The sequence below is a fragment of the Drosophila simulans genome, chromosome X (assembly GCF_016746395.2).
Source record: "Drosophila simulans strain w501 chromosome X, Prin_Dsim_3.1, whole genome shotgun sequence".
Taxonomy (NCBI): Eukaryota; Metazoa; Arthropoda; class Insecta; order Diptera; family Drosophilidae; genus Drosophila; species Drosophila simulans.
The window spans coordinates 5,681,839-5,705,908 of NC_052525.2; the positions used below are offsets into that span (position 1 = coordinate 5,681,839).

Sequence of the window (24,070 nt, forward strand, 5' to 3'; positions counted from 1 at the left end):
AACTTTTTATATATAATTATGAAGAATTTCTAAACATTTTATTTTGAATTTAAGTCGCAGAAAAGCTCGCCAAGTGGTGAAGTTTAAAGAGCTGGTTCGAGCATCTGGTAGCTTCTGCGCAAAAGCGAACGCAGTGTGGAAAACTGGTTTGGCTACAGCTTTTTTTGGTATCTTGAGCTTTTCCAGCTGCGCGGTCACTTTGACGACGGCTCCAATTTATTTACCGCTTCAATTTGTCGTCGCCTCTCGCGAGATTCACGTCGTCACAGCGGAAAACATTGTATACCTGTATAGATAACGACTAATTTCGAGTTTGAAATATTCCTAATTAAGAAATATCGCCAACGCTGCCGGCTTGAGGAATATATATTTAATATAAACGCGTGTGCTTTTTCGATTTTTTTTTGGAGTGCATTATTTCCATTTTGGGGCCAGAAAAAGTGCTGAAAGTGCTGGCGGGCACAATAAACGCTGCACCTGTCTCACCTGAGCGCTTCAAGCCACAAAAGTGTAAAGTGCAGCGCGACTCTTTGCTTTTCCGCCGCTTTTTTTGCCTTTTGTTTTTCCTTGCGATTTCGAGATCCGAGATTCAGCAAGAATTCTGCGAGCGTGTGCGCGAGTGGTTGCTGTTGTTATTGCTGCCGCGCTCTAATTGCTAGGCTTCGTGCGGAGAATTCTTCAGGCGCTTCTTTTTCTTCTTCTTGGGACGCCCGCACCGCAAATGAGGTAAAAAATAATAAATAAACTACGCAAATTGCACCACCATGAAGTACACAGCTAAAATAAGTTGGCGAAAAATCCTACTTAACAAGACATAAAGCTTAAAGGCGAATTCTAAAATAATTGGTAGTCAAAAGCTTGTATAGAATGTACGGATGCCAAATCTGAATTAACTGACTTGATTTTCGATATTAACATATTTATTTTTGTCTTTCACCCATATTATTTTCGATTATTCTTACTAATTTTTCGGTGTACTCATCTCCACTCTATGTGATCGGGCCATGTATGTAACTTAATGCCTTGTCTTGGCATTATATTGTCGTCTTGGTAGCCGTCATCTGTAAACCGCTTAACGGGCGACACAATTTTCAGATATTAATAAATAACGCGTTAATTGTCGGCCTTCAACTGTTTGTTATTGTTGCCCTTGTTATTGTTATTGTTATTGCTGTATCTTCGTGTTAGATTTGCTCTAAATACTTTGGAGTTCATGGAGAAGATCTGAAGAAATGAAAATAAGAAAGTTCTCACTGCCGAAATAAGTCACGAATCTATCAACGCTGAGTCCACGTAAAAAAATTGTCTCTAAATATGCATAATTTCCTGTTTGCCATTTATTAATTTTTCTTAAATGGTTAATATAGTTGATTTTATGTGAATCACAAATGCGGAAAGGAAGATCTCCTTAGTGCAGGATTTTCATAAGTTTTGAAACATTTGAAATCCCACGTGGTAAATTGATGTCAAAAGCTGTACTTATGCTTATGGTCGATTGAAAAACTATGGTCAGTGGGTAATGCATATGTGCCAAGAGTCCGCCTCGCGGCTGATAAACGAGATTCTCGAAGACCGCCCGTAGAATCGTTTACGCAGCAGCGGTTTCCTTGAAAATGAGCCAGCGACTGAGGGCCTCGTTATGATTGATGGACTGGCTAACTGATTGGGCCGCCTGATTGATCATTGCATCTTGGCTGGGCCGCTTATGCAATCCCCGCCAGCAATTTGGACACTCGAGCCGCGGACGGGCACTCACCTGGTGAGCACCTGGCCAATGGGCCTGCGGTGGGTTTAAGCCATGGCAATAACAATAACAGGCACACTTTGGCTCGGACAACAAACAGCAAATAGTTTACAACAAACAGCAAACAGAGTCCCACAAAACGGCGACTTTCGAATGAGCACGGCTTGTGGGCCAATCGGTTAATTGCATTTCCTGGACACCACCACCATCATCACCGCCACCACCATCGCGTCATCGTGGATACCCGTCATCATCGTCATCGTCATCGTCATCAGCATTTGCAACCCATTCCCATGATGATGGGGCGTTAATGGCGCTTTAATTACCCGGACTGCTTGGCAGGGATATTGGAGTCTTTGGATCTCTGGATCTCTGCAGATCTTGGAGCCCGCATTGCATTGCACATGCAAATTGCCAAATGGAAAATGCCAATTCACGTTGCGCGTATTTCATAGATACACAAAATTGAAATTATAATAAAAAGCAATGAGGCAAAAAACGGTTGCCGCCGCTGCCTTCGGCTGCCCAGGCTAACTTGAAACCCGGCTCCGCTCGGCTCAGCTCCTTTTGTAATTCAAGCCACCGCACCACCAGCTGCAGCACACGCGGAGAAAATCCTTGGGAACCAGATATGAACTAGATATAGTTCGACGGCAACATTTCATATGCTTACCATTCATCCTGATAGATGCAAACCCTTTTGGTGTTCCAGTAATGGTTCCATAATCATCATCATTTTCGAGAATATCATATGTTGTTATTTCTAAACCTTGTATTGCATCTTTAGAATACGTGTTTCTTCTTAATGATGCCAATGCCAAGCATATTATGTTTTTGTATCCATTTTATCAATTTAATTTCCAAAAATACTGTGAAATCTTTCCCAAATATTTTCGGTGCACCAAACGGCCTGGGCAACCAGTTCGCCTCGCCGCCCAGTTAGCCTCAGATGGCATTTTTGCCAGGCGGACTTGGCGGACAAACAGAAGGACGGACATTCGGCGGCGACTCTTGGACTGGTTGGGTTTTCCACCAGGTCTACCGAGTCTACCAAGACTGGCATTTGTGGCATAGGATAAGCCTTTTAGCCAACTTAACCCACTAGCAGCCATTGCTAAATTAGCGAAAAGTAAACGTTTGCTTACTGTTCGGTTTGTGCTACGGTAATTAGGGTTTCCCATGATTTTACCCAATCCTAATTTGCATAAATTCTTTAGTTATGTTTTTCTAAAATAATTATAATCATAATAGCATGTTAGCGGAAAATATTTGTATATTCATATACATAGACAAACGGAAATTCTCAACATTCTAACAGTGGGATGCCTTCTTTAGGTGGAAAATATTGTAAAGAAAGAGGTTTGCAGAAAGAGTGTCATAACGATGTTGTTTAATGGTTAATCCCCGTGGATACAGGGTAGCAATGGGTACTACTGGCTTCGCCGCTCTAGAATTCCCCGGCAAGATCTCGCTGCAACTTTCGCTGTGGCAAGAAGATGATGATCTGCAGATGGCTTCGGCCAATGCCGCGCCCATTCAATCCAGTTTGCTCCGCCGCCAATCCTCTCCTGCGCCCACGGAAAAATACCCAGAAGTGGCAGCTGGGCCGCCAGCTGTGGCTCCATCTCCGATCTCCATCTCCTGCCCCCCGTTTCCAACTGCAGCTGAATCTCCTTCGTCTTCGTTGAGTTTGGGCAGCTGTTTCGCGTGGGCAACTTGGACAAAAAAGGGTTTGGGGTAGGGGGGTACACAGGGAAAAAAACAACAATAATATCAGCATATCAGCTACCCATTGTCAGCTTCATTTTGTCATATTCATAAGGTAAATGAACAAAGTCAAATGGGAAATGTGCGGTCTCTTTTCAAATGGCTAGCAATTCGACGATGTATTAGGAAATCAGACACAGTTGCACTGGGAGAAAAATGAATCGCATTCAAAAAGATACCGTTAACATTTCAAGTATTTCAAATCTGTTTATAAAGTGACCACCTCACCTTGTTTTTTACCAGTGCATTTGAGTAGGAACGGGCCAGCATGGCACTTCAATTAAAACCAACACCCTCGACTGCAAACAAACACAATTGCAACTGAAACCGAAAACGGCTACGGTGAAACATCAATTTATGCAAAACAATTCAATTTTTGCCGCCATCAGCGGTCATTTACCCCTTTTGCAACACCCTCTGTTTTTTCATCATTATTTTCTTGGCTCTTTTAGCGGCACCCATCATTTTGCTGCAGGGCGCAACACACGGCAAACGTACTTGAAACAAAGTTTCGTGTCACGCCTTGGACAAAAAGTTGTTCAACGTTTCACACGCTGCAAGTGGGTGGCTGCATCAGCAGCAGCAGCAGCCGCAGCAGCAACAACAACAACAAAAGTCGCAGCTGCAACAACAACTCAATGCTGCAGCAGGTGTGTGGGAATCTTGGCCAAATAGCAAAAGTTCAATAGCAGCAACGGCATCGCTTGATGATGCGATTGTTGCAGCTTGCCACCGATGATGTTGCAGCTAGTCAGCAGTGTTTCCAGTGTTTCTAGTGTTGCTGCTATTGCATTTCGCCGCCAAAAGATACAGTGGGCAGCAAAAGTAAACAGCCATTTGCCCATTGTGCAGCTGCTGGGCGGGAATGTTGCTGGTGTCGCTGGCGTTGCTGCTGCTGCTGTGACTGCCAATTTCCAGCTGACGCAATCAGGCAAATGAGAGGCAGGCAGCGGTGGCAAGCTCATCTTGCACGCAATCAAACTCCGAATGATTTGAAGCGCAAAATTTAAATTGTTTTGCCAGCCGCGGGTTTCACCTGGGTATTTTGGCTGTGTCCCATTGCCACACACACGCAAAGCGCTTAATGCTGCCACATAAACTCAATCGATTTATGGCCACAAATATTTATTTTCGATTTTCCCAGGCGGAAACTGTTTTCAGATTAGTCATTCTTACATTAGCTGGGTACGAAAACAAGTAGCTGAATAATGCCTCAGGCTTTCGTGTGACTTGGAGTGCATCTCCAGGCATTGCCCTTTCTCTTGCGTCCGATGTGTGAAGCAATCCTTTTTGGCTGTTGCATAAGCTGCACTTAATTGGCTGAAGGTGAAAGCAGGCGACATAGGCGCAGTCACCTTCCTTTAACCCCCACACATCGCTGTTAATGTTCTGCAATTAAAATGAGCCGGAGTAAAAGTGCACAAGGCGCTTTCTCCAGACGAAGGAGCAGATTCCCAGCCAGCCGCGTTGCAAGTTGCTGGGTGCTGGGATGCTGGTCGACAGTTGCCAGTTGCCGTTGGCTTCCTTGCGCACGACAGCCGCATTTGGTATTTATGGAGTTGCTGAGGCGCTGCATCACGATTATGGCCATGGCGCATCCTCCTCGGTGGCATAACCCACGTTTGACATTGCTTGCAAATTTGGCGATAAGCTTCGGCAAGCGGAGTTTTCACCAGAAAAATGCCTCGGCAGTCGGCAGGAGGAGAGGATGCTGCAGCAGCTGCTGCTGCTGCTGCTGCTTAGATTATCGACAATTTGTCACGTTGTCAGTCGTGCGTTTGCCTGATTGCCGCGGCGGAAGTAAAAGCCTGGGCACAGGTGCGCATCATCAGCAGCAGCAGAAGTGGCAGTACCACACTACCACAGCATGCAACATGCAATATGCCACATGCAAGATACAAGCAATTCAAGCGCACACGTGTGTGTCCAACGGACGACAAATTCGACAGAAATTTCTCTTTTATTTATTGTAATTTCGCTCGGCAGCTGCCGTGCTGCTCCTGCCTATTCAAATGTGAAAATATGGAGAAATGCTGCATGCATACGTGCAAATATTTTCATTTTGTGCTGTTGGGCAATTAAATCATGCCCAATGAACTCATAATTAGAGGCAAAGCAGAGCAGAGCAGTAGCAGCAGCAGCAGCAGCAGCAGTAGTAACAAACCCGTGTTTCCCTCGTTGCTGCAATCTGTGAATCGAAAGACTTAGGCAACGAACGCGAGATAAGTCATTTTGACGATCCAAAGCTACGGAATTCGACATGGCACGCCGTGGATGTGTAATGGATGTCTCCCTCTACAAGAAAACGCCGATTGAAAGATTAGCCAAGTGAACATCAAGTGTTTGTCAATCGCCCTTGACTTTAGATAATTTATGTTGAAGATTTCACACAACTGTTGCAGTGAAAAGCGGAAATAATAGGGAGCTCTAGTTACTAAACCTAAAATGTTATTCGATAAATTGGGCTTTCAAGAAAAGCGCACGCCTAGTTCGCTAGTCTATTCAAAACTGATTATAGAGAAGCATTTTCCATACCTTGACCAACTGATTGTGCATGTAAGTGGGCTATTATCCACACGCACTTACGAATTGGGCTATAAATCATTCAATACCAATACGCGTTGACACCCATGGGACACATAGAACCCGATCGATCACCGGGAACCTTTACGACTTTCCCTCGATCATGACGCAGGGCAAACGAAATCAACGTTGTATATACGAGTAGTACTCCACACAGTTTCGAGTGAAATTGCGAGCTGCAATCAAAGCTGAACTGAAACAAAAGTCGGGCGTGATTATCAGTTTAAAGAGAACCCGTTGTTAATGCGAGTCCAACGAATCTCCATCTCGATCCGAATGGGAAAGCACTTAACGCGCTTGTCACGCACATGTAATGCGAAGAACACACCGTTGTGCTACGTGAGCCGGTAGAAGAGGCAGGGCACTAAATGTCCGTATGGAAAATGCCCAACTGGATGCTGGGCAACTGAAAAGTATGCATATAGTATATATATGTGCATATGTGCAGAGAAAGTCATGTCCACAAATAATTACTACATTTCGGCTGCCTAAGAAGACGCAACCGAAAACAAGGCGATAAAAGCAGATTTTTACTTGTTGTTTTTGAAGCGTTGCCGAGAAAATTTCTTTGCACATTTCCGAGGAATGGCCAAGCATGAAATTCGTATGGAAATAAAAATCAGCCAGTGGTCAAGGCTTGTTATTTTTATTTCTCTCTTGTTTTGTATGTCTGCCCCTCGTTTTTTTGCTTTTCAATTAAAGTCTAAGCAAAAGCTGAGCAATTGCCAAACGGAAACCGAACGGAAAGTGTCAACACGGTGGGGCAAAAAAAAGAAATAAAACCGGGAGGGGAAAGGTGGATATCTGAGGCGTGACAGGAAGTTGTAGATGCCGCAGCAGCAACAGCGGCAGCAGCAACTCATTAGAACTAATTGCAGGGGTCAAAAGGGGGGTCAAGCAGGGTATTGAGCGGTGAGGCAGTTGCTTTTCTCGACATCCAACAGGTGAAAGGCCGTCAGAGATGTTGGCCTTTTTGCTTTTGTTTTGGCTGCCGCTTTCTTGCCGCCGCTGCAGTTGTTTGTCGAAACTTAATTGTAACTGCCAAATAATTCGTGGCGGCCACAGAAAGAGATTATCATTATTATTACTATTACTCTCTTTCTATTGTTATTAACTGTCGAAAGGAAAAGGGAGTGGATGCAGCAGCTTGCCGTCTGCCAGTTCCATGTTGCAAGCAGCAGGTTGCTGGTTGCATGCTGCCGCTTTTCATCGACATCGCTAAACAAGATCTTTGTCTGGCAGGTCGGGAAACTCCTCCATTATCGAGATAAAAGTCCGGGTATTTGGGTCTGGGTCTGAACTTAACCACCGATAATTGTCGTTAATCGGCGGAATGGCTGGGATGTCAAATTGCCAGCGGATGTGGGTTGAATGCACATATTTCTATCAATGCTTTTCAATCCAATTCAATGTCTGTCGACTGTTGGTTTGGCTTTATTCGTTTAGCCAAACGATTTAAAATATGATCGCTTTTTGTTATGAATTGAGAAATCCTCACCCTTGGAGTTTTTAATTAACAGCCACAGCTTTTGGTTATTAACAAGCGCTTACAAATCGAACTTCGATGGCCCAATTAGTTTTGGAATCATGTAACTATGTATCTTAAACAATTTGTTCAGATGACAGCAATCTTGATTTGACAGCAGATTCAAAATTGCGAAATCGTTTACTTTTGATGACACAATTCGGATAATAGTCTGCTGATAGCTCGATGAGTAATCGATCACTTATGCCATTTGCGGGCAACTTGTTAAACTTTTGCCGAGCATATATGTATATATCCCATTAAAATCAATCACACAACCCAATTCTATGTCTTGCAATTATCTTTCCATTCGACACACTTTTCCTCAGCCATAATCTCTGCCATAACCAACCAGCTCCCGATTATCGAATGATTTATATCTTTCCCATTCGGATTGCAATTCAAAATTCCGATTCATATTTCCCCATTAGGCGGCGGGCAATTATAAATGTTTTGATCCAAGTAATTGCCACTTGCGTCAGTGGTTCGCAGTAAGTGGGTAACTGAGGCAATTTGGGTTCACATCTCGGCATCACCTCCACCTTTCCCCCTTCCAATCCGCGATCCCCAATCCCCCATCCCCCATTCCCACATTGTCTTCGGGTCGCTGGTAAGTGAGTTGAACTTTGGCGAAGTAAATGATTTATGTGGCAGCTGGGGCAGCTAACAAATAGCTGATTCGCTCCAAATCGAAGTGCATAATGCAAGGCCCGGCGGGGGCAGGCGCATAATTTCAATAATAAATTTCTATAATTTTCCCCAGTTTCTTTCGCGCTTTTTGTTTTTGTTTTGGTTTTTGTTTTTGTTTTTTCGGGCTGCAAGTGAAGCGTAGAATTACGTGAAAAAGTGAAATTATGCGACGGCGGCGGCAGTGAATGTAAATCGCCTCAGATCTCTGGCTTACCAACTCACAAGCTCCACCAACTGGCAGTGGTGCGTGAAAGCAGCAGGCACCACCACCAGCAGCACCAATTCTGCACCAGGAGAGAAAACTGGGCACCTTCTTATTTGTTTTTTTCCAACTATATAGCAACTGCTAATGATGTTACCACGGAAATTTGCTCAGTGTATCCAAGCCACCAGCAGCACCGCCTCTGCCGATGCGTGTGACCCAATTCGGGAAATTTTCGATTGCAAGTTCAAGTTTTGCTCACTTTATCTATATGTATGTACATTTGTATGTACATATGTACTTAAACTTGAGTCTCGTCTCGCCTTGCATTCTGCTGCTTCTGCCACGTTCATTACTTGTCAGGCTGTTCACGTCGCGAATCGGACATTGTTTTTTGAGAAGGGGGAAGACACTCCCCACTTTCTTCAACTTTCGCACGGAACTCACTTAATTCGCTTTTTGGCAACTCCTCAAGTTCGATTTCTGAGTGATAGGAGCTGTAAAGGGTATGCACTATAAGGTTTTAGACTTCCGAATTATTATCCCGTCAGTTTTCACCTTTAGAGTATATCTTCATTAACTTCGGAAATCATTTCAAAGAATCTTCCAAATAATATAATTTGGTTTTTCTTTGCTGCAGCTGCCTGTGAAGACATCCCGCATAATGATGACGATGACAGCAGCCTCGGCTTCAATATCCACATCCGCATCGCTGACCAACTCGGCGTCGACGGACTGCAGCAGCAGCATGCAGGGATCGACGACCAGTTCGGCGTCCAGCGATGTGATGACCTTGACGACCACGGCGGCCTCCTCGTGGTGCGCCATTCCGGCGAGCTCCCGCCTCCGCGTTCTGCGACTGGTGAGGCCGCATCAGAGGCGACTCCTGGTCGGCGGACCAGAAAGGGGCAGCACCTACGGATTCACGGTGCGCGGAGGACGGGAACACGGCACCGGATTCTTTGTCTCCCATGTGGAGCACGGCGGCGAGGCACAGCTGAAGGGTCTGCGGGTAAGTAGTGGGTCACTAAGTCACTGGGGCGCCAGTGGGTCAACCGAAAATTCCGATCACGTAGCACTACGTGACGGATTCCAGGGCGAGGTCTTCCATTTACGCATTGCTTTCTCCCGCAGATTGGCGACCAGATCTTGCGGATCAATGGCTTTCGTCTGGACGACGCCGTGCACAAGGAGTTCATCCAACTGGTGGCTGGCCAGGATCGGGTGACCCTGAAAGTGCGTGGTGTGGGAATGCTGCCTGTGAGGGAGTAAGGGCAATTGATCTTTAAACAATGCAAAATAGTCTTATTAAGTATACAACTTCTTAGCTTACCAGAGGAACGCTTATCCTGGAGCGTGGTGAAGTTGCCCAGCGTAAGCGGCACTCCCTCGGAGAGTTCCTTCAAGGGCGAAAGGCGCGGCGCCAGCCGGGACATCAGTGTGGTCCTCCATGTGGCGCCCAGGACGAAGCTGGGACTGGGGATTTGCAAGGGACCCGAGTGGAAGCCCGGCATCTTCGTGCAGTTCACAAAGGATCGGAGTGTGGCTCGGGAGGCGGGATTACGGCCGGGTGACCAGATCCTTAGCGTCAACAGCATCGACTTCTCGGACGTCCTCTTTAGCGAGGCCGTGGCCGTGATGAAGAGCAGCAGCAAGCTGGACATGGTGGTGCGAACGGCGGCCGGATGTGACCTCTTCCCGGGTGAATCCAGTGGCTACAATAGCTCTGCCAGTTCGGTGACGGGAGATCAGAGCCCTTGTTGGGCGGACGCCAAGTCCAAGCGATTGACGGCGGTCAGGGAGGAGTCCGGAGCAGGTGGAGGAGGCTGTGGCCTAAGCTCAGGCCCCGGGGCTGGTAGTCCAAATTGGTCACAGGGCGTCGAGGTGCACAAGCAGATGAACAAGACCATCATAAAGTTGACGGAGAATGGGACTTCTATAAACAACACATATATAGCCAGTTCCGGTGGCAGTTCCGTTTCGGGCTCCGGATCCACTGCCAGCGGAACTTCCGGCCGCAGTCAGCAGTCACAATCGAATCCATCGAATCCCTCCCGCAATTCAACCACCATGAAGCGCAGCCATCTGAGGCCGGTTAATTCCGCTGGTTCCGGTACAGGATTAACAAGCGGATCTGCTGGATCTTCGGAATCAGGATCAAGATCAGGAGGGGTCATCGCTGCACCTGCTCCACCGCCGCCGGCCATGAATGAAGGAGCCAATGCCAGTGGCTCAGTGGGCAGCAGTCTCTCCAGTGCCATAACCGAGGAGCTCAAGAAGCGCAAAGAGGTTGGTACTGCACTTTGAAAAAATGTTCTTAAATTTATATTAAGTAACGTAAGTCATTCGCTTTCGTTTTGAATCTCTTGAAAATATCGCACTAAAGTAATGCGCGATTTTTTAAGTGCACAATGAAAGATTGCTCCACCAGCAACTAATTGAAATCATTGCAGAAGCAGCAGCAGCAGCAGCAGCATCAGCAGCGCCACAATCGAGATAGAGATCGGGATGGAAATGGAAACGTGGATCGTCAGCTGACGGGCCACAATGGAAATGGAGGGCACCGCAGCTCCGGCGGCCAAGTGTCGCATCGCCAGCGGGCGAATGTTGCTAGCGTGGCTGCAACATTGCAGGGCAGCGAACGCATTAGCAATTCGACGGGCGGCGGAGGAGCAGGTGGGGCAGGTGCTTCAAGTGGAGCTGGCGGAGCTGGAGGAGATCAGCACACGGCGCTGATGGACGAATTCAAGCGGGCGCACCAGCGAATGTTCAGGAACGGGTTCCATGAGAGCGAGCACAAGGTGAGCAAGCAGCAACATCTAGCAGCAACATCCAAAACGCAGCAGCCACATCGCCAATCCATTGATTGTCGGCTACTCGCAAAGGTCAAGTGAGCCAGCCCCACAGACTGCACTTGTCGTGGGCCAGTGGCTGAAAGCCCCCTCGAATCCCCCTGGATTGCCCCCTTTGTCATCTCAAGACAACCATTCCCAGCCCATTGTTGATTTGTTGTTGATATTACCCAACCGAGCAGCAACTCAAGTAGCTGGCCACTTATGGAGCTAGTATTTGAAGGGGGGAGGCTACATTATAATGAATTGCGGGGGCCCCCACTCGGCGATGGCATCTTATCGGCCAAATCGATAAGCGCCGCGACAGCAGACCCTCCAGATTGCATTGGCCATATAACAGAGCTATATGTATGTGGCGGTGATTAGGATCAGTGACTAAATGGTCAATGCGAATTGTTGCACCCATCGGTTGGTTGAATTAGTTGGCCATAAATTGGGAATTGGCTAATTGAGTGTTGATAAGGAGCTTGATAAAAGTTTGGGCAGTCGATAAATTATAACTTCTGTCTGTAGAGTACATACAAATCTGCAGTATTAAGTGATTGCATATTTAAACGGCAATTAGAACGAGCAATCACAGTCATCGTCGTTTTTATGGATGACGGGACACTTGCAGTTCCGCGAAAATCAATCAAATATTTGCGTTTGCCCAATGACACTCCAATTGTTATCGATGGCTCTTCAGCGGACATGGTGAGCTGCGATTCCTGGCCAATTTTGGACAGAGTTCCGCACTCAGCCAAATGGGCAGATGACTCACGGTGCGGGTGACAAGCCAACGAGAGAGCATGTTAGAGAAACCCAAACAAAATCGGGCAAACAAATGGCCAAGAGCAAACAGGTGGGGTGAATGGGTATATTTTGGGGCTGACTGTTCAGTGACTACCCCTCAATGGCCTTATCTAATCGACGAGACGTCGGCCGATGAACGATGAACCAAACTGCGCCGCCGAAGTTGTCCAGTCTTGGCAAGAGCTCGCTGGCGGATAGATCGCTTTACGGCCGGGAAATGAGTTTGCTGCGCGTGAAAAACGGTGGATCGGGTGGCGGGGAGGGGTCAGGTGTCATGCCCACCATGCGACCAGTTAGCATGGGCCGTCCCCTGGTGACCATGTCCACCTACGAGGTATTTTCAGGGAACAATATTTACTTTTAGTTGTTGATCTACTGCTAATCTGGGTTTTTTCCCTTGCCATTTTTTTTTGCAGGAGCGCGGCGAAACGCTGAAACGCACCTCGATTATGCCCGATGAGAGCTGTTATCGGAATAGTATCAACAGTACCAACAGCAATGGCTTCAGCAGGAACAGGAGCAACAGCAATACAAACAACACGGGCAACTTCAGTAACAACAATCGCCTGCAGCCCCAGAACGGAGTCAATCCGGCGAATGGCAATGGGTCGCCGGAACTGCCGCCACCGGTAAGCGAATGATCCGTGTCCGAAATGCAAACTCCATAGGCCAGAAGATCTAAGTCCTAAGATTAAGCCAGTCTTGAAGCTATCAATAAAACTACCTCACACTAAATTCGAAATGCAAATGTACAACGTCTTTATCGAAATCTCTTAGTTTTTCTTTGGTGGTCCGCCTCAACTGGCTATAAATGTTGACTAGATTTTTTGGCAAGACCTGGTAGCATTTCTCCATCCAATACTTAAAAGTTATCGCATCTGAATGATTTCGTAACTGTTTTGCAGCCACCACAGTTCGCCAATCCGCAGCCAAAGCAGATGCCGCCCCAACACATCAAGCTCATGACCGGAAACGCAGCGGCGAACGGAAGCGGAAGTGCAAATGGGCTGGGCAACGGCAGCTTGGCCAAGGTCAAGCAACCCATGTCGCCCATGCGCAGTGCCAGCATAAGTGTGGGCGGATTCCGACCACCAGCCACGCCCCAGCCCGACTACGATGCCGTCCAGATAAGATCCCCGCAAGGAAGCGAATCGGTATCTGGCCGAGATGTGGCCACGAGTCAGCAGCAGCGGCGTACCCTGCGGCTGGGCACAGTGACCATTGGGGAGTATGGGGATCAGAGGACGACGGGGAAGCGGGAAACACTACGCAAAACGAATGGAGAGCCCGCTTCCAATGGGATCCTGAAGAACGGCAGCAATCGGAGCAGCGCCAGCTTTAATCACGGCTCCAACCAACAGACGGAAAAGTCCATCAAGTTCGGCAACTGATTGGGGTCTTCTCGACACTACTTTTGTGCAATACGCTCGATGATTTTGAGAGGAAATCAACTAAGAGAGTACAAAAATCGGACGTGCAGCTATTTTCCATATCAACCATATCCATTACCTTATACCACTTTTTTTTGTTTACATCTAATTTGTATTATATTTGATTACGATTTGTTGGAAATATTGTGTCACTAGTTGCTATTATTTAACGAATACTGTAAATAAGCCACGGGCAAGAGTGTGTGTTTCCAATAAAGCATATACATATGTACCTTATATATAAAATAGTGTCTCTACACATAAACAAAAGCAAAACCGATAAGAAAATGAAAATATTTAGCTGCTTGCGTCAGCTGGCAAACAGCGTCGGCCAAATCCCAATTACATTAGAGCCGTAAAGATATCGCCTCAAGTGATAGTGATAGGGATTGATATGAACGAGAATAAGTCTCCGAAGACACTTTTAATTAAGTGGGGACGCACCCAAACCACAAGGAAATGGGGAGGAATGGCAACATAATCTTGTTTCTTTTTTGCTAAACAATTGCAGAATGTTTGCGATAGCAATAAAAATAGTTGTCCAAAATTGAAATGCCATGTCTCGTTGAATTCTTAACTGAATTCTGGAAGATTCAAGAGGTTTCCATTTTTTTTGGCAAATTTGTATAAAACGTACATAAAGGATGGTGAGTATTCCCTCAAAGTATCATTGTCAACCCTCGCTTAACCCTAATCCTCAACAGGTCTGCATGGCGGCAAGATGAGCACGTTGGCCAGGTCCAATGCCTCGTTCTACGGAACTTGTTATACAAATGCGCGAGTGCTGTAGAAAGCAAATCAAATTTAGTTGTTATTTTGTAATTTAAATAAAAACAATTCAAATATTATGATTTCTTGTTTCTTGTATAAAATAAACGAATACAATTGAATTCGCGTGCCCAGCACAAGTTTCAATTTATTGCCTATGCTGTCGGCGTTCCCGATCCCTGTGCTCCCTCAGAATCGGCACGATGCGGCGCAGCTTCTTCGTCGGATGGCGATTAATGTACCTCAAGGCCTCCTTGCAGTTCAGCTGAACCATCACCTCTTCACGGCGCAACACGGGGAAATGGCCAGTGGTTTGGCCGGCAAATGCAAGGATCAGGAGGGACAACGGCACAGTAACAATGCCCACCCAGTAGCTCTCGTAGTTTTTATAGTTGGACTCCGATACGTGGCCAGTGCCGATTATGAAGATCTTCAATAGGACGACACACATATTATCCACTGACTCCCAAATCATCTTGACAAACCCCAAAAGCTGGTACGACACTATCACTTCGTATATCCGCTTGATCACTGCCGGACTATTTTGAAGTAGCCGTGGAACAAAGTTATTGCCCCATATAAGATCCATCGCAGCCAGACCCACGATTAGCGAGGGTAGCATCGGTGCCGGAGCATTGGAACTTCTGGAATCAAACGCCAGGAACTTGATCACGTGGAGTAATCCAGCCAAGAAAACGCATTTCAAGTTGGTCATAATCACACCAAATTATTTCAATAAAGTTTTGATTTTGTAATTTCAGAGTATTTGACTTAAAATGAAAACATTAGTGATAGCTGTAAAAACTATGCTTTGGACACATTTCAAAAAGCTAACTAGAGTCGAGTTTCCCGACTATCAAATACCCGTTACTCAGCTAGTGTGAAAGAATAATAGAATAATAGACTCACAAATGTACCCCAGACTCCTAGGGATTATAACTCAGCCCGTATATGTAGAAAAACTACTTGGCCAACATTTTGCAAAAAGAAAAAAAAAAAAATATGCCATGTTGCTGAGTAACTCTCTCTTAATTGATTGAGTTGCATGAAATGTAAAAGTGGGCGGCGGTGGCGTTGTTACCCGACTAATTCACTGGCAAAAAATCCGGGTAAACGGGAAAACTTATTTTCCTATCAATAAAAAGTGTTTTGAATTGAATTTCTTTCAGTGCAGTCATAATTACACAACCAGCATATGTGTCGCGGGGGTTTTACGGATGGCCTGGCGGGAGTAGGTGGGGGATGAGGCTACCGATTGACCAACTAACTGAGTAAACCAAGTAAACCGAGTTTCCTTCCTCATTGTTGCGACAGAATGACGGCAACATTTGTTGACAGCAACAAGTTGCAGATTTCGCCAAGTTGTTATTGTTACAGTTTTATGGCTATTTGTTGTTGTCATTACCATTACGATCAATACGCTACACTGTCGGAAAAAATTTGGGCGGCTCTCGCGATATAAAGAAGGCATTCGATAAAATTTTAGTTTTTCTAAAGTTGAACAAGTGAACTACTCAGATCTCAAACATAATTTTAAACACTCTTATTAAATGTATATTATTTTAGTAATATATTTTCGTTGTTAAACGTTGCATTTTATGCAACGTAATAATCACACATAACTATGCAGCGGCTCCACGAGTCGTTTACCCCCGATTGCCCCCTGAAAACCTGAGCTCAACTGAAACCCAAACTAAAGCCAAAACGATCGTGGCTCAATGTCCAAAGCGGCGACTCTCGTGGTCGGGTTAAACCAATAAAATCGTTGCGCAGACGCAGCTATTCAGTTGAATTTTGGACTCGAGAGACTTCGGATCGAAGCTCAACTTGGGATTTGGATTTGGAAGTTTTCACCTTGTTATAAAACCACACAGTTGGGCACTTTTCCCCTTCTCCGCACATACAAACGACAATGCTGCAACCTGTGAAGATGCATATTCTGCTGCTGCTCTTGGCCATGATGCACTGCATCTGTGCGGTGCCCATAGCTCCTGCCACGCCCGATGGCGCAACGCCAATCGACGCCCGCGTCTCGGCCGCCGACTTCGGAGCCCAGGATGCCTTCGATGCCGCCGATAGCTCCGCGGAATCCACCCACGCACAGGCGAGCGAGGCCGGGTTCAAGGTGAGTAACCCGGGGTGTACTTTAAAAATCCAAGTGACTACCCTTATTTTCCGGCAGATCTCTCTCCTGCCGACTCCGGCTAAAACGGCGGAATCGGTGAATCTGGAGCAGGAGGCCATTCCCTCGAAGGTGCTGAGCGTGTACGACAACAGCCAAAAGAAGCTGGCCGATTTGGCGCAGGTAAGTGATGTGACCCATATATTGCCCCCAAAGCCCGGAGTCACTAGGACCCACTTTCGATTTCAGCCCGTTCCCATTTTGGACTCCATCAGTGAGCACGAGAAGTACGGCAACAACGGCGACATGTTCGACGGCATCTCGCGATCCATTGTCAACGGCTACGAGGCCTTTTCCAACCTGCTCAACACCTTTATTCAGGTGAGAGGGAGTGCCGAAATTGCGGCCTTTGTGTTTGATGTGTTTGTTTGCCCCGTTTCTTGGTCAATTCATTCGCACACACGTTGCATAATGGTCCCAGCGATGCACCGGCTTCAGCAGCCAAACAAAATTTAAATAAGACGTTATGCATGCGAACGAAAGATAGCTATTAACTTACGGCCTTAGCAGTCAGTATACTAAAAGTCCTTGAGTCTTGGCTATTTTCAAGCCAGATTGACAGTACCCGCTGGCACTGCTTATGCAATTAGTCGCGTCGTGTGCTTCGCTTTGGGCAAGGTCAGTTCCAGCTCCAGCTTTCCCTCTCTTGACCACTCTCTTCCCCCCATTTCTCTCTTGCAGAAGCCCAAAGAGTTGGCGCGCAGCGTGACGAAGGGGATCACCGCTCAATTGGATATCATAGGAGGCAAATTGGTGGGCCTGTGATGGCTTGTAATTTAAATAAATACTTTAATTTATTTGTAACTTAACACGAACATGTTGTGTAGGAATGCATTTCGATATAAATATTTGTATGTATGAATAAAATAATCATACGCATAGTAGTCATGTAATATTTGCTTTAACTATTTGCTCCCACCTCCTCCACTTCGTCTTCTCTTCTCGCTTTCCTCACGCTTTTCGGGCAGTTGCGGTTTCTGCTATTTCGAATACTACAGAGTTCCATAAAGTAACATAAGTATTGTATAATTATGTATAAATATATAGTTGATATATTGGTTTAGTTGAAGGGTTACGAGCATAAGCATATCCAGGTCCAAGGATCCCGACTCACACTAGCTGTATATACTCGTATGTCAGGTACTCTTGCAGCTAAGCAGCCAGCCTGATAAGTATGGAACGCAATATACCCTGTTCTAGGTGCGTTTCGGGCCTTGGGCCTTATACTATACTACTAGAGAGCACATCACAATATGGATACACCGCTAACTAAATATGTGATTGTTACACCGGCAGCATTATGCCATGTTCACACTGCGCCCAGTGCGAATCTGTCATCTTGCTGCCAGTTCAATTTTGTTCGACTCTTGTCTTCGCCTACAGATTACAAACAAAAAAACAAAAAAATACACTTTGAATTAAATTAATTTTTGGCACATTTCGCAGAATAAATTAGAAACTAAGAGAGTTAACAAAAGGAATAGAGATAGCGACAGGGAGTTCGGGGGGCCGACCCCAACCCCCCAATTTAGAAGTCCGCCTACCACCGTCACAGGCGCGTTCAATCCTCCCAACTGCTGGTGCGGGTCTGAGGATCGATCGACGGCGAGTACGACTTGTAGGTGTCCGAGGCCCGCTTGTGCTTCACCGTGCAGAAGAGCAGCATCGAGGTGATCAGCCCGAACAGCTGGACGAAGGCGATGCCCAGTCCCACGGCGCCCACCACGTTCAACTGTCCGGTGAACCAGCTCTGTAGCGAGTGGGCACAGCCCTTGTCCCACCACAGCGACGGGTTCTCAGATCTAGAGGTGGTGAAATAATGGTATAGTGGCTAGCTTCTCGAAATGGTGTAACAAATAATCACCTGCCGCAGTCGGGACGCATCATTCCGTCGCCGGATCCTTCGGTGAGCACCTGGCGCTGGTCGTAGAGGGTCCTGCAGCAGGACTCGGGCACCCAGCGCCTGCCTGGCCATGACTGTATATCATACCAATCCTCGTAGGAGGAGACGCCGCAGCACTCGAACTGCCAAAAGGGATCACGTTTCAATGGGCACGTGGAACTGGGCAACAAGCGAAAGGCACCACTCACCGACTGCTGCACGCTGTCCCAAATGGAGGCCACCGAAGGCGCCACCAGAGATCCCCGATCGCTGCTGTTGTAGTGCCGCTCGATCCCGAAGCGCAGCTCGTTGGCCAAAGTCCGTCCCAGTCCGCCGCGGAAGAGAAAGGCGATGGAGCCAACCAGGAACTCGCTCATGAACAGCATTACAATCAGCATGAAGTACTGCGGGTAGATTTGATATTGAATGGCTTTGCACAGAAAGAAAATGGTACATAGATCACTAATTCGACATGTATGCATGCCATGAGCTGAATCCTCTCCCTTGACCCTGATTTACCCCCGATTTACTCACCAATACCAGGAGACAGCGGGACTGCACCCAGGCGCCGCAGCAGCCAAAGAAGCTGACCACAAACCCGGTGCCCCCGATGCCCATGAAGATGGTGTCCGCACTCAGACCGGCGTGCTGGGGCAGCAAAGTGGCGTATCCCGCGTAGCTCAGTCGCAACCAGAGTCCCGCTCCTAAAAACGCACAGCTACACAGCTGCAATGGGTCAGGTTGGAAATTGGAAAATAGAAATTAGAAATTAGAAAGGCACTGATTACCCAGCAGAATGCTCGAAAAGTGAGAGGGAGCTGCATACCTAAAGGACTCAAAAAGCTTAATATGTGATATAAATCAACGAGTCAATTGTCCCGGCCAGTGTCACTTGTACACAGACCTTGATTAATTGCCATTTGCTGCAGGATCTATCTTTCCGATAATTTCCCCGATTGACGGCCGAATGGAGAGCCTTCGATGGCAAACTGTTGCATGTTTACAACGGCTGACATCTGACATTTTAAGGGAGGAGTTCGGGGGAACCTCAGTGGCAAGCAAAAACAAAAGCGGACGGAAGCTGCAGCTGCAGCTCCAGAAAGCTAAGGGCAAACACGCCGCCAAAGTCTGGAAACTGAAGCTGGAAACTGAAACTGAGCTGAAATTGAACTGAAACTGAACTGAAAGCAAAGCCAAAAGCAAACGCAAAAGTCAATGACAGGCGCTCAGACAATGCAACATGCTGTCACAAAGACACTTCCGCCGCAGACGACGGCAAAGTTGTGGCTCTGATTAGCCGCCCTACCTACTGATTTTGATTTTGCCTGCGATTCTGATGCCGCATATCCGTTCTCGGGGTGAAATGTGTATCCCTCCAGAAATGTTTACTTGGCAACAAATTTAAAATTACAATGTTTTCTAAATGCGCCATAGAGGTGCGTATTTTAAGCCCACTTATTAGTAATTAGTAGGATATTTTAGTTAAATAACTTGCCCATAGAATGATGTTGAGCCAGCAGAATGTGCGGCGTATGCAAGTGTAGCCGGCATTGCCCATCGCGGGATCTGAAACGAAAACAATCCATCAGATAGAGCTCAAAACCTTTAAGAGTCCTTAATATTTAGTGCAATTCCATTTTAAAAAGTAAATAAATCCTGTGAGAAAACAAGGCCTTGCATCCATTAAACATCCAATTTGAAGCAGCAATTGCAGGTCTGTGCGTTTATATATCAAATATAGTTTTCTGGTATTATTATGTGTATTATTACTATGTTTTTTCATTGGCATTTCCTTTTGTCAGCGCCATGTAACTGGAGTAGCCCCACATGTGTGTGTGTGGCAGCGGGGGCGATTGTTTAGGCAATTGCAGCTGCAACTGCTGCACAAATGCAGTAATCCACAAATGTCCACACATGGGTAGGCACTCGCTTATGCAAATATTTTGTTTGATTGAATGAAAACAATAACTAAATGAAAAAAAAATAACAAAATTAACAACAGCAGCGACCGCAATGACCATGGTCAACGAAGCAGATGAGCAAATAAATGGGTGTCCTCTGTATATATCTGTATATTTAAACTATGGGTGGCAAAAAGCATTCAGGGCCGTCCATCTGTCAATCAACTTTGATAGATTTACAAGAAATTAAAAAACATGTAAGTGCTGAACACTATAAACACTATTATTCGCCTTGTAACCACTTTGTATATACTAGAATTTAAAAAATCTATGTATCTGGAACATTGCGAATGTGCAGAGAACCAAGAGTTAAGTTGCCAAAAAACTACCATTCTTCTCGACTTTCATGGGAAAGAAGCAAAAGTTTTTGAATTGGTTTCATGCTAATGATCACATGTTTTGTTGCAATCAAGCCCATGGATCTGGGAAAATTCGTGTTGACCAAAAAAAAAAAAAAAGATTGCGTGTGAACCAGCAATGAAAACCATATAAAAGAAGAAAAAGGTGTTTTGAAATGCACTGCTAGGCAATAAGGGTTCGAAAATATTGGCCAGGATCAAGTAAAGTTTATATACATATACATAAATCTTTTAATAAATTTTTTTATACTCTTAATATCTTGAGCTGTCATCGTCCGACTTGCAAGAGCCTTACTAATAGATCTGAACTTAAAGGTCCAGAGGAGCACGTGCCTCCTAATCACGATCCTCCCACTATCTCTCGGATTCAGATTCGGACTCAGATTCACATTCAGATTCACATTCGGAGGGGTTTGGAATGTCCGCTCCAGGGTCGGGTCGAGCTATCCAGCATATAATTGGAATAACTATCATCCGCGATGAGGATCGTCCGCCCCCTGCCACCCCACCCCCCGCGAACATAATAATAATAATGAAATAGTACAAATAATAAGCGACACTGGGCGGGGTAATGGGTCTGGCCTGTCCAGGGCTGTCCAGTTTTCAGCTTTTCAGTTTTTCAGCTCGGTTCCACTGCGACTGCGATTACCATTCCCAGTTGTCCGTTCACAGTTCCCAGTTTCCAGTTCGTCGTCTCCAAGTGCGAACAATTGCACAAGGCACACACAAGCAGCAACTGTCGCTCGCTTATTTTCCAATTTAACTCAATAACGCGGACTGGCTTAATGGCATTTGACGCTGAAAATTTGCGATTTACCCACCCACCATACCCAACCCTCCGCACATACCCTATATGCCACATACCCTACATGCCCCATACCCTACACACTGCACACTATCCACCGTGCTCTGGGCATTTATCATAATTCGAGTAGCTGGATCTGGGATGCTGCGGATGTGGATGTGGATGTGGATGGGGACTTGGATGTGGCGGAGTGATTTATGCCAGGGAAATGCTGCCATCTCAAATTGTTTTCGTTTAGCCGAAAACTTTGCAAATCGTCGCAGTAATGGGTTAAGTCGATTAGCTTTTCATATTTTCCACTCGCCTATTAACTTGCTTGCATTCGATGTTTTGGAATATGATATTTTTCAAACTATCCAATACTTTGTTGAAGAACCCCAGTAAAGTGTGGAAATAATTCCGAAGACATTACTTTACAAGAGGAAAACAAAGTCCTTCAATACAAAAATCTAAGAAAATTTCCAAGCTAGGTGATATTATATCATATCACGTAATATTATATATATAATATATTTTCGAAGAAGAGATGACTTCAAGTGTTATTCCCACACTATAGTGAGACTGAATGTGATGAAAGATATGTGTCACATTTCATAATATCGAAAACAGAGATCACAAAGATCAGGGGAGCAAGTTACGGGGAGATTACTGTAGCAGGCGGTAAAAACCTGTAGGTAAAATTGCAACAACAACAACGACGACTTTAGCAACAAGATCAGTCGCTCTGAAAAAGATTTTCACCATCTGACCGTTGGAGACCCCCCCCCCCCCTTTTTTGCTGTTGTTGTTGCTCTTTCAAAGTGTCGTCCACGAAAAGTTTTCTCTTTTTTTGTTGTTGTAAGTTACAACAGTGTTGTTGCCGCTGCCTTTCTGGCCGATCGGCCAATCTATGTGTTTATACTTTGTTTGTGCCCCATTGCCGCATTTCTTTTCAGTTGCAAATTACTTCAAGTTGCTGTTCGTTGTTTGCTTTCAATCTGGTTTTTGTGGTTGTTGCTGCTGTCAATAAACTGCAAAAGTTCGTTGTTATTGTCACAGCATCGGGTTTCTATATGCTATATATGTATGTATTTCAACTGTGTCTATACAAACAGGACATTTACATTGGCTTCAGGACGATTTTTCCAACGGACTTCGATTCGCACTATAAGTCACAGAATTTAACTCGAAAAAAATGGGAAAATAAACAATTAACTGGCGCAGGAATCTCCGATTCGCGTTGCCAAACGTTTCGTTTGGTTCTGCACTTCTGATTTCGATTCTGATTTTGATTCTGATTCGGATACTCGGATCGCTGGCTTGGGATTTCAGATTTTCGGTTCGTTTGGCGTATTCTATGCGCTCGCCGCGGTTGTTCAAAATAAACTGACAATTCTTCGCGTTGTCAGTTAAAAATAGCAAAGAAGCAACGCCGCCGCGCAGCAGCCGAAGTGGCACGAATGTCTAGCCGAAGTGGCTTCGGTTGCAAGTTGTAATGCACAGCGAGAAAAACTTGGGAGGGCATATAATTTTGCCTACATCAGCATATGTTTCATCAAATAGTTTGATTTATCATAATTTATTATATACAATTGATTACTTTATAACAATTAGAGCACTTTCTTTAGCAATTTTTCTACGTGTACCTACCGTTGACAGTTGCACTATAAGCTCCTCGCTCTCTGAGAGCAACACACTGGACGAATCGGGGAGTACGTGCGGCCCCAAAAGAGAGCTGAAAAGCGACGCGCGCCGTCTGCATACTTTATGAATGAGATTTATGTTTAGATTTCAGTGTCACGTTTTGATCCACTTTTCGGCCTAATTCATACCAAACAAACAACAACAAAGGCAAAAAGCAAAAAGCAAGAAGAGCACAACAAACGGAGAGATTTCAAATAAATAACGACGGGAAGTGGAAGTGGTCAGCACTCATACGCCGTGTGTGCAGCTGTTGCATCCGACATGACGTCACGGATTACGCTGCGGATTACGGATGGCACTCAGCTGTCTAAGTCAATACAGTAATTATTATAAAGTATAATATTTGTTATCTGCAGATGGAAAAGCATAGGGCAACAAATGGTTCAATGAACCTTCGCTGGGGCAAAACAGTAAAATAATCGGTTTTTTTTTTATAAAAAGTTTTACCAAGTTAAAAACCAAATAAAACATTTTCAATCAAATTCAAATTTCTTAGTTCCTCATTTTTGAAAATGTTTGAACTATAATAACGAAAAGAATAATCCAAATATGGAATGTAATACCTTGTTGAACTCGTAGCTTAATTCCCAATCGAAATTTGATAACTTTTTTCTACCAAAACGAACTATTTTGGCCAAGCTTCTGGTCAAAAACCGCTACATAAAGTATATTATGCAAATATATTGAATACCAATGTTTCTCCCTTGCTCACATTATTTATGCTTATTTGTGTGTAATATTTGCAAACTGCTGAGGTGACAGTTCCAAAGCAGTTTCGTTTCAAATTACATAACCAAAATGCAGTCTTCATAATTAGCTGTTCCATAATGGAGACAGCGGAAAAG

General features: G+C 45.4%; 4 protein-coding genes across 7 annotated transcripts; 2 read left to right on the plus strand and 2 right to left on the minus strand.

Moving 5' to 3' along the window:
* Nucleotides 1-224: 224 nt before the first annotated feature.
* On the plus strand, nucleotides 225-13,822 carry LOC6725244 (cell wall protein AWA1). Of its 3 annotated transcripts, XM_039296517.2 has the most exons (8): nucleotides 225-726; nucleotides 9,152-9,523; nucleotides 9,646-9,779; nucleotides 9,840-10,800; nucleotides 10,968-11,312; nucleotides 12,319-12,489; nucleotides 12,572-12,784; nucleotides 13,061-13,822. In XM_039296517.2, exons 2-8 carry the CDS (start codon nucleotides 9,176-9,178, stop codon nucleotides 13,544-13,546), a joined length of 2,658 nt encoding a protein of 885 aa, XP_039152451.1. In that variant the 5' UTR covers nucleotides 225-726; nucleotides 9,152-9,175; the 3' UTR covers nucleotides 13,547-13,822. The 3 variants fall into 3 exon arrangements, with proteins under 3 accessions (XP_039152451.1, XP_016038256.1, XP_039152450.1); XM_016173500.3 differs by lacking the exon at nucleotides 12,319-12,489 and having other exon boundaries at nucleotides 10,965-11,312; XM_039296516.2 differs by lacking the exon at nucleotides 12,319-12,489.
* A 466-nt stretch (nucleotides 13,823-14,288) lies between these two features.
* LOC6725246 lies at nucleotides 14,289-15,188 on the minus strand. The gene has a single exon (XM_002106232.4). The coding sequence runs from the start codon at nucleotides 15,066-15,068 to the stop codon at nucleotides 14,502-14,504; it is 567 nt and encodes a 188-aa protein (XP_002106268.2). The 5' UTR covers nucleotides 15,069-15,188; the 3' UTR covers nucleotides 14,289-14,501.
* Nucleotides 15,189-16,129: 941 nt separating this feature from the next.
* On the plus strand, nucleotides 16,130-17,428 carry LOC6725247. The gene is made up of 4 exons (XM_002106233.4): nucleotides 16,130-16,478; nucleotides 16,536-16,658; nucleotides 16,725-16,856; nucleotides 17,217-17,428. The coding sequence occupies exons 1-4, from the start codon at nucleotides 16,266-16,268 to the stop codon at nucleotides 17,298-17,300; spliced, it is 552 nt and encodes a 183-aa protein (XP_002106269.1). The 5' UTR covers nucleotides 16,130-16,265; the 3' UTR covers nucleotides 17,301-17,428.
* LOC6725248 (tetraspanin-9) lies at nucleotides 17,305-22,909 on the minus strand. Of its 2 annotated transcripts, none has more exons than XM_016172929.3 (6): nucleotides 22,646-22,909; nucleotides 19,913-19,983; nucleotides 18,952-19,143; nucleotides 18,627-18,821; nucleotides 18,400-18,560; nucleotides 17,305-18,337 (listed from the first exon to the last, which is right to left on the minus strand). In XM_016172929.3, exons 2-6 carry the CDS (start codon nucleotides 19,973-19,975, stop codon nucleotides 18,097-18,099), a joined length of 852 nt encoding a protein of 283 aa, XP_016038258.1. In that variant the 5' UTR covers nucleotides 19,976-19,983; nucleotides 22,646-22,909; the 3' UTR covers nucleotides 17,305-18,096. The 2 variants fall into 2 exon arrangements, with proteins under 2 accessions (XP_016038258.1, XP_039152452.1); XM_039296518.2 differs by lacking the exon at nucleotides 22,646-22,909 and adding an exon at nucleotides 20,988-21,106.
* Nucleotides 22,910-24,070: the final 1,161 nt, after the last annotated feature.

Bases quoted from the DNA above. Each gene is read 5' to 3' on its own strand.
- LOC6725248 (XM_039296518.2), bottom strand. From the start codon at position 21,009: ATGACAGCTCAAGATATTAAGA. The intron at 18,822-18,951 runs GTGAGTAAATCG...ATCTACCCGCAG, and splicing joins CCCGCTGTCTCCTGGTATTG to TACTTCATGCTGATTGTAAT. The intron at 18,561-18,626 runs GTGAGTGGTGCC...CCCTTTTGGCAG, and splicing joins GGGACAGCGTGCAGCAGTCG to TTCGAGTGCTGCGGCGTCTC.
- LOC6725244 (XM_039296517.2), top strand. From the start codon at position 9,176: ATGATGACGATGACAGCAGCCTCGGCTTCAATATCCACATCCGCATCG. The intron at 9,780-9,839 runs GTAAGGGCAATT...ACAACTTCTTAG, and splicing joins GGAATGCTGCCTGTGAGGGA to CTTACCAGAGGAACGCTTAT. The intron at 10,801-10,967 runs GTTGGTACTGCA...TCATTGCAGAAG, and splicing joins AGCTCAAGAAGCGCAAAGAG to CAGCAGCAGCAGCAGCAGCA.
- LOC6725247 (XM_002106233.4), top strand. From the start codon at position 16,266: ATGCTGCAACCTGTGAAGATGCATATTCTGCTGCTGCTCTTGGCCATG. The intron at 16,659-16,724 runs GTAAGTGATGTG...TTTCGATTTCAG, and splicing joins AGCTGGCCGATTTGGCGCAG to CCCGTTCCCATTTTGGACTC. The intron at 16,857-17,216 runs GTGAGAGGGAGT...TCTCTCTTGCAG, and splicing joins TGCTCAACACCTTTATTCAG to AAGCCCAAAGAGTTGGCGCG.
- LOC6725246 (XM_002106232.4), bottom strand. From the start codon at position 15,068: ATGACCAACTTGAAATGCGTTTTCTTGGCTGGATTACTCCACGTGATC.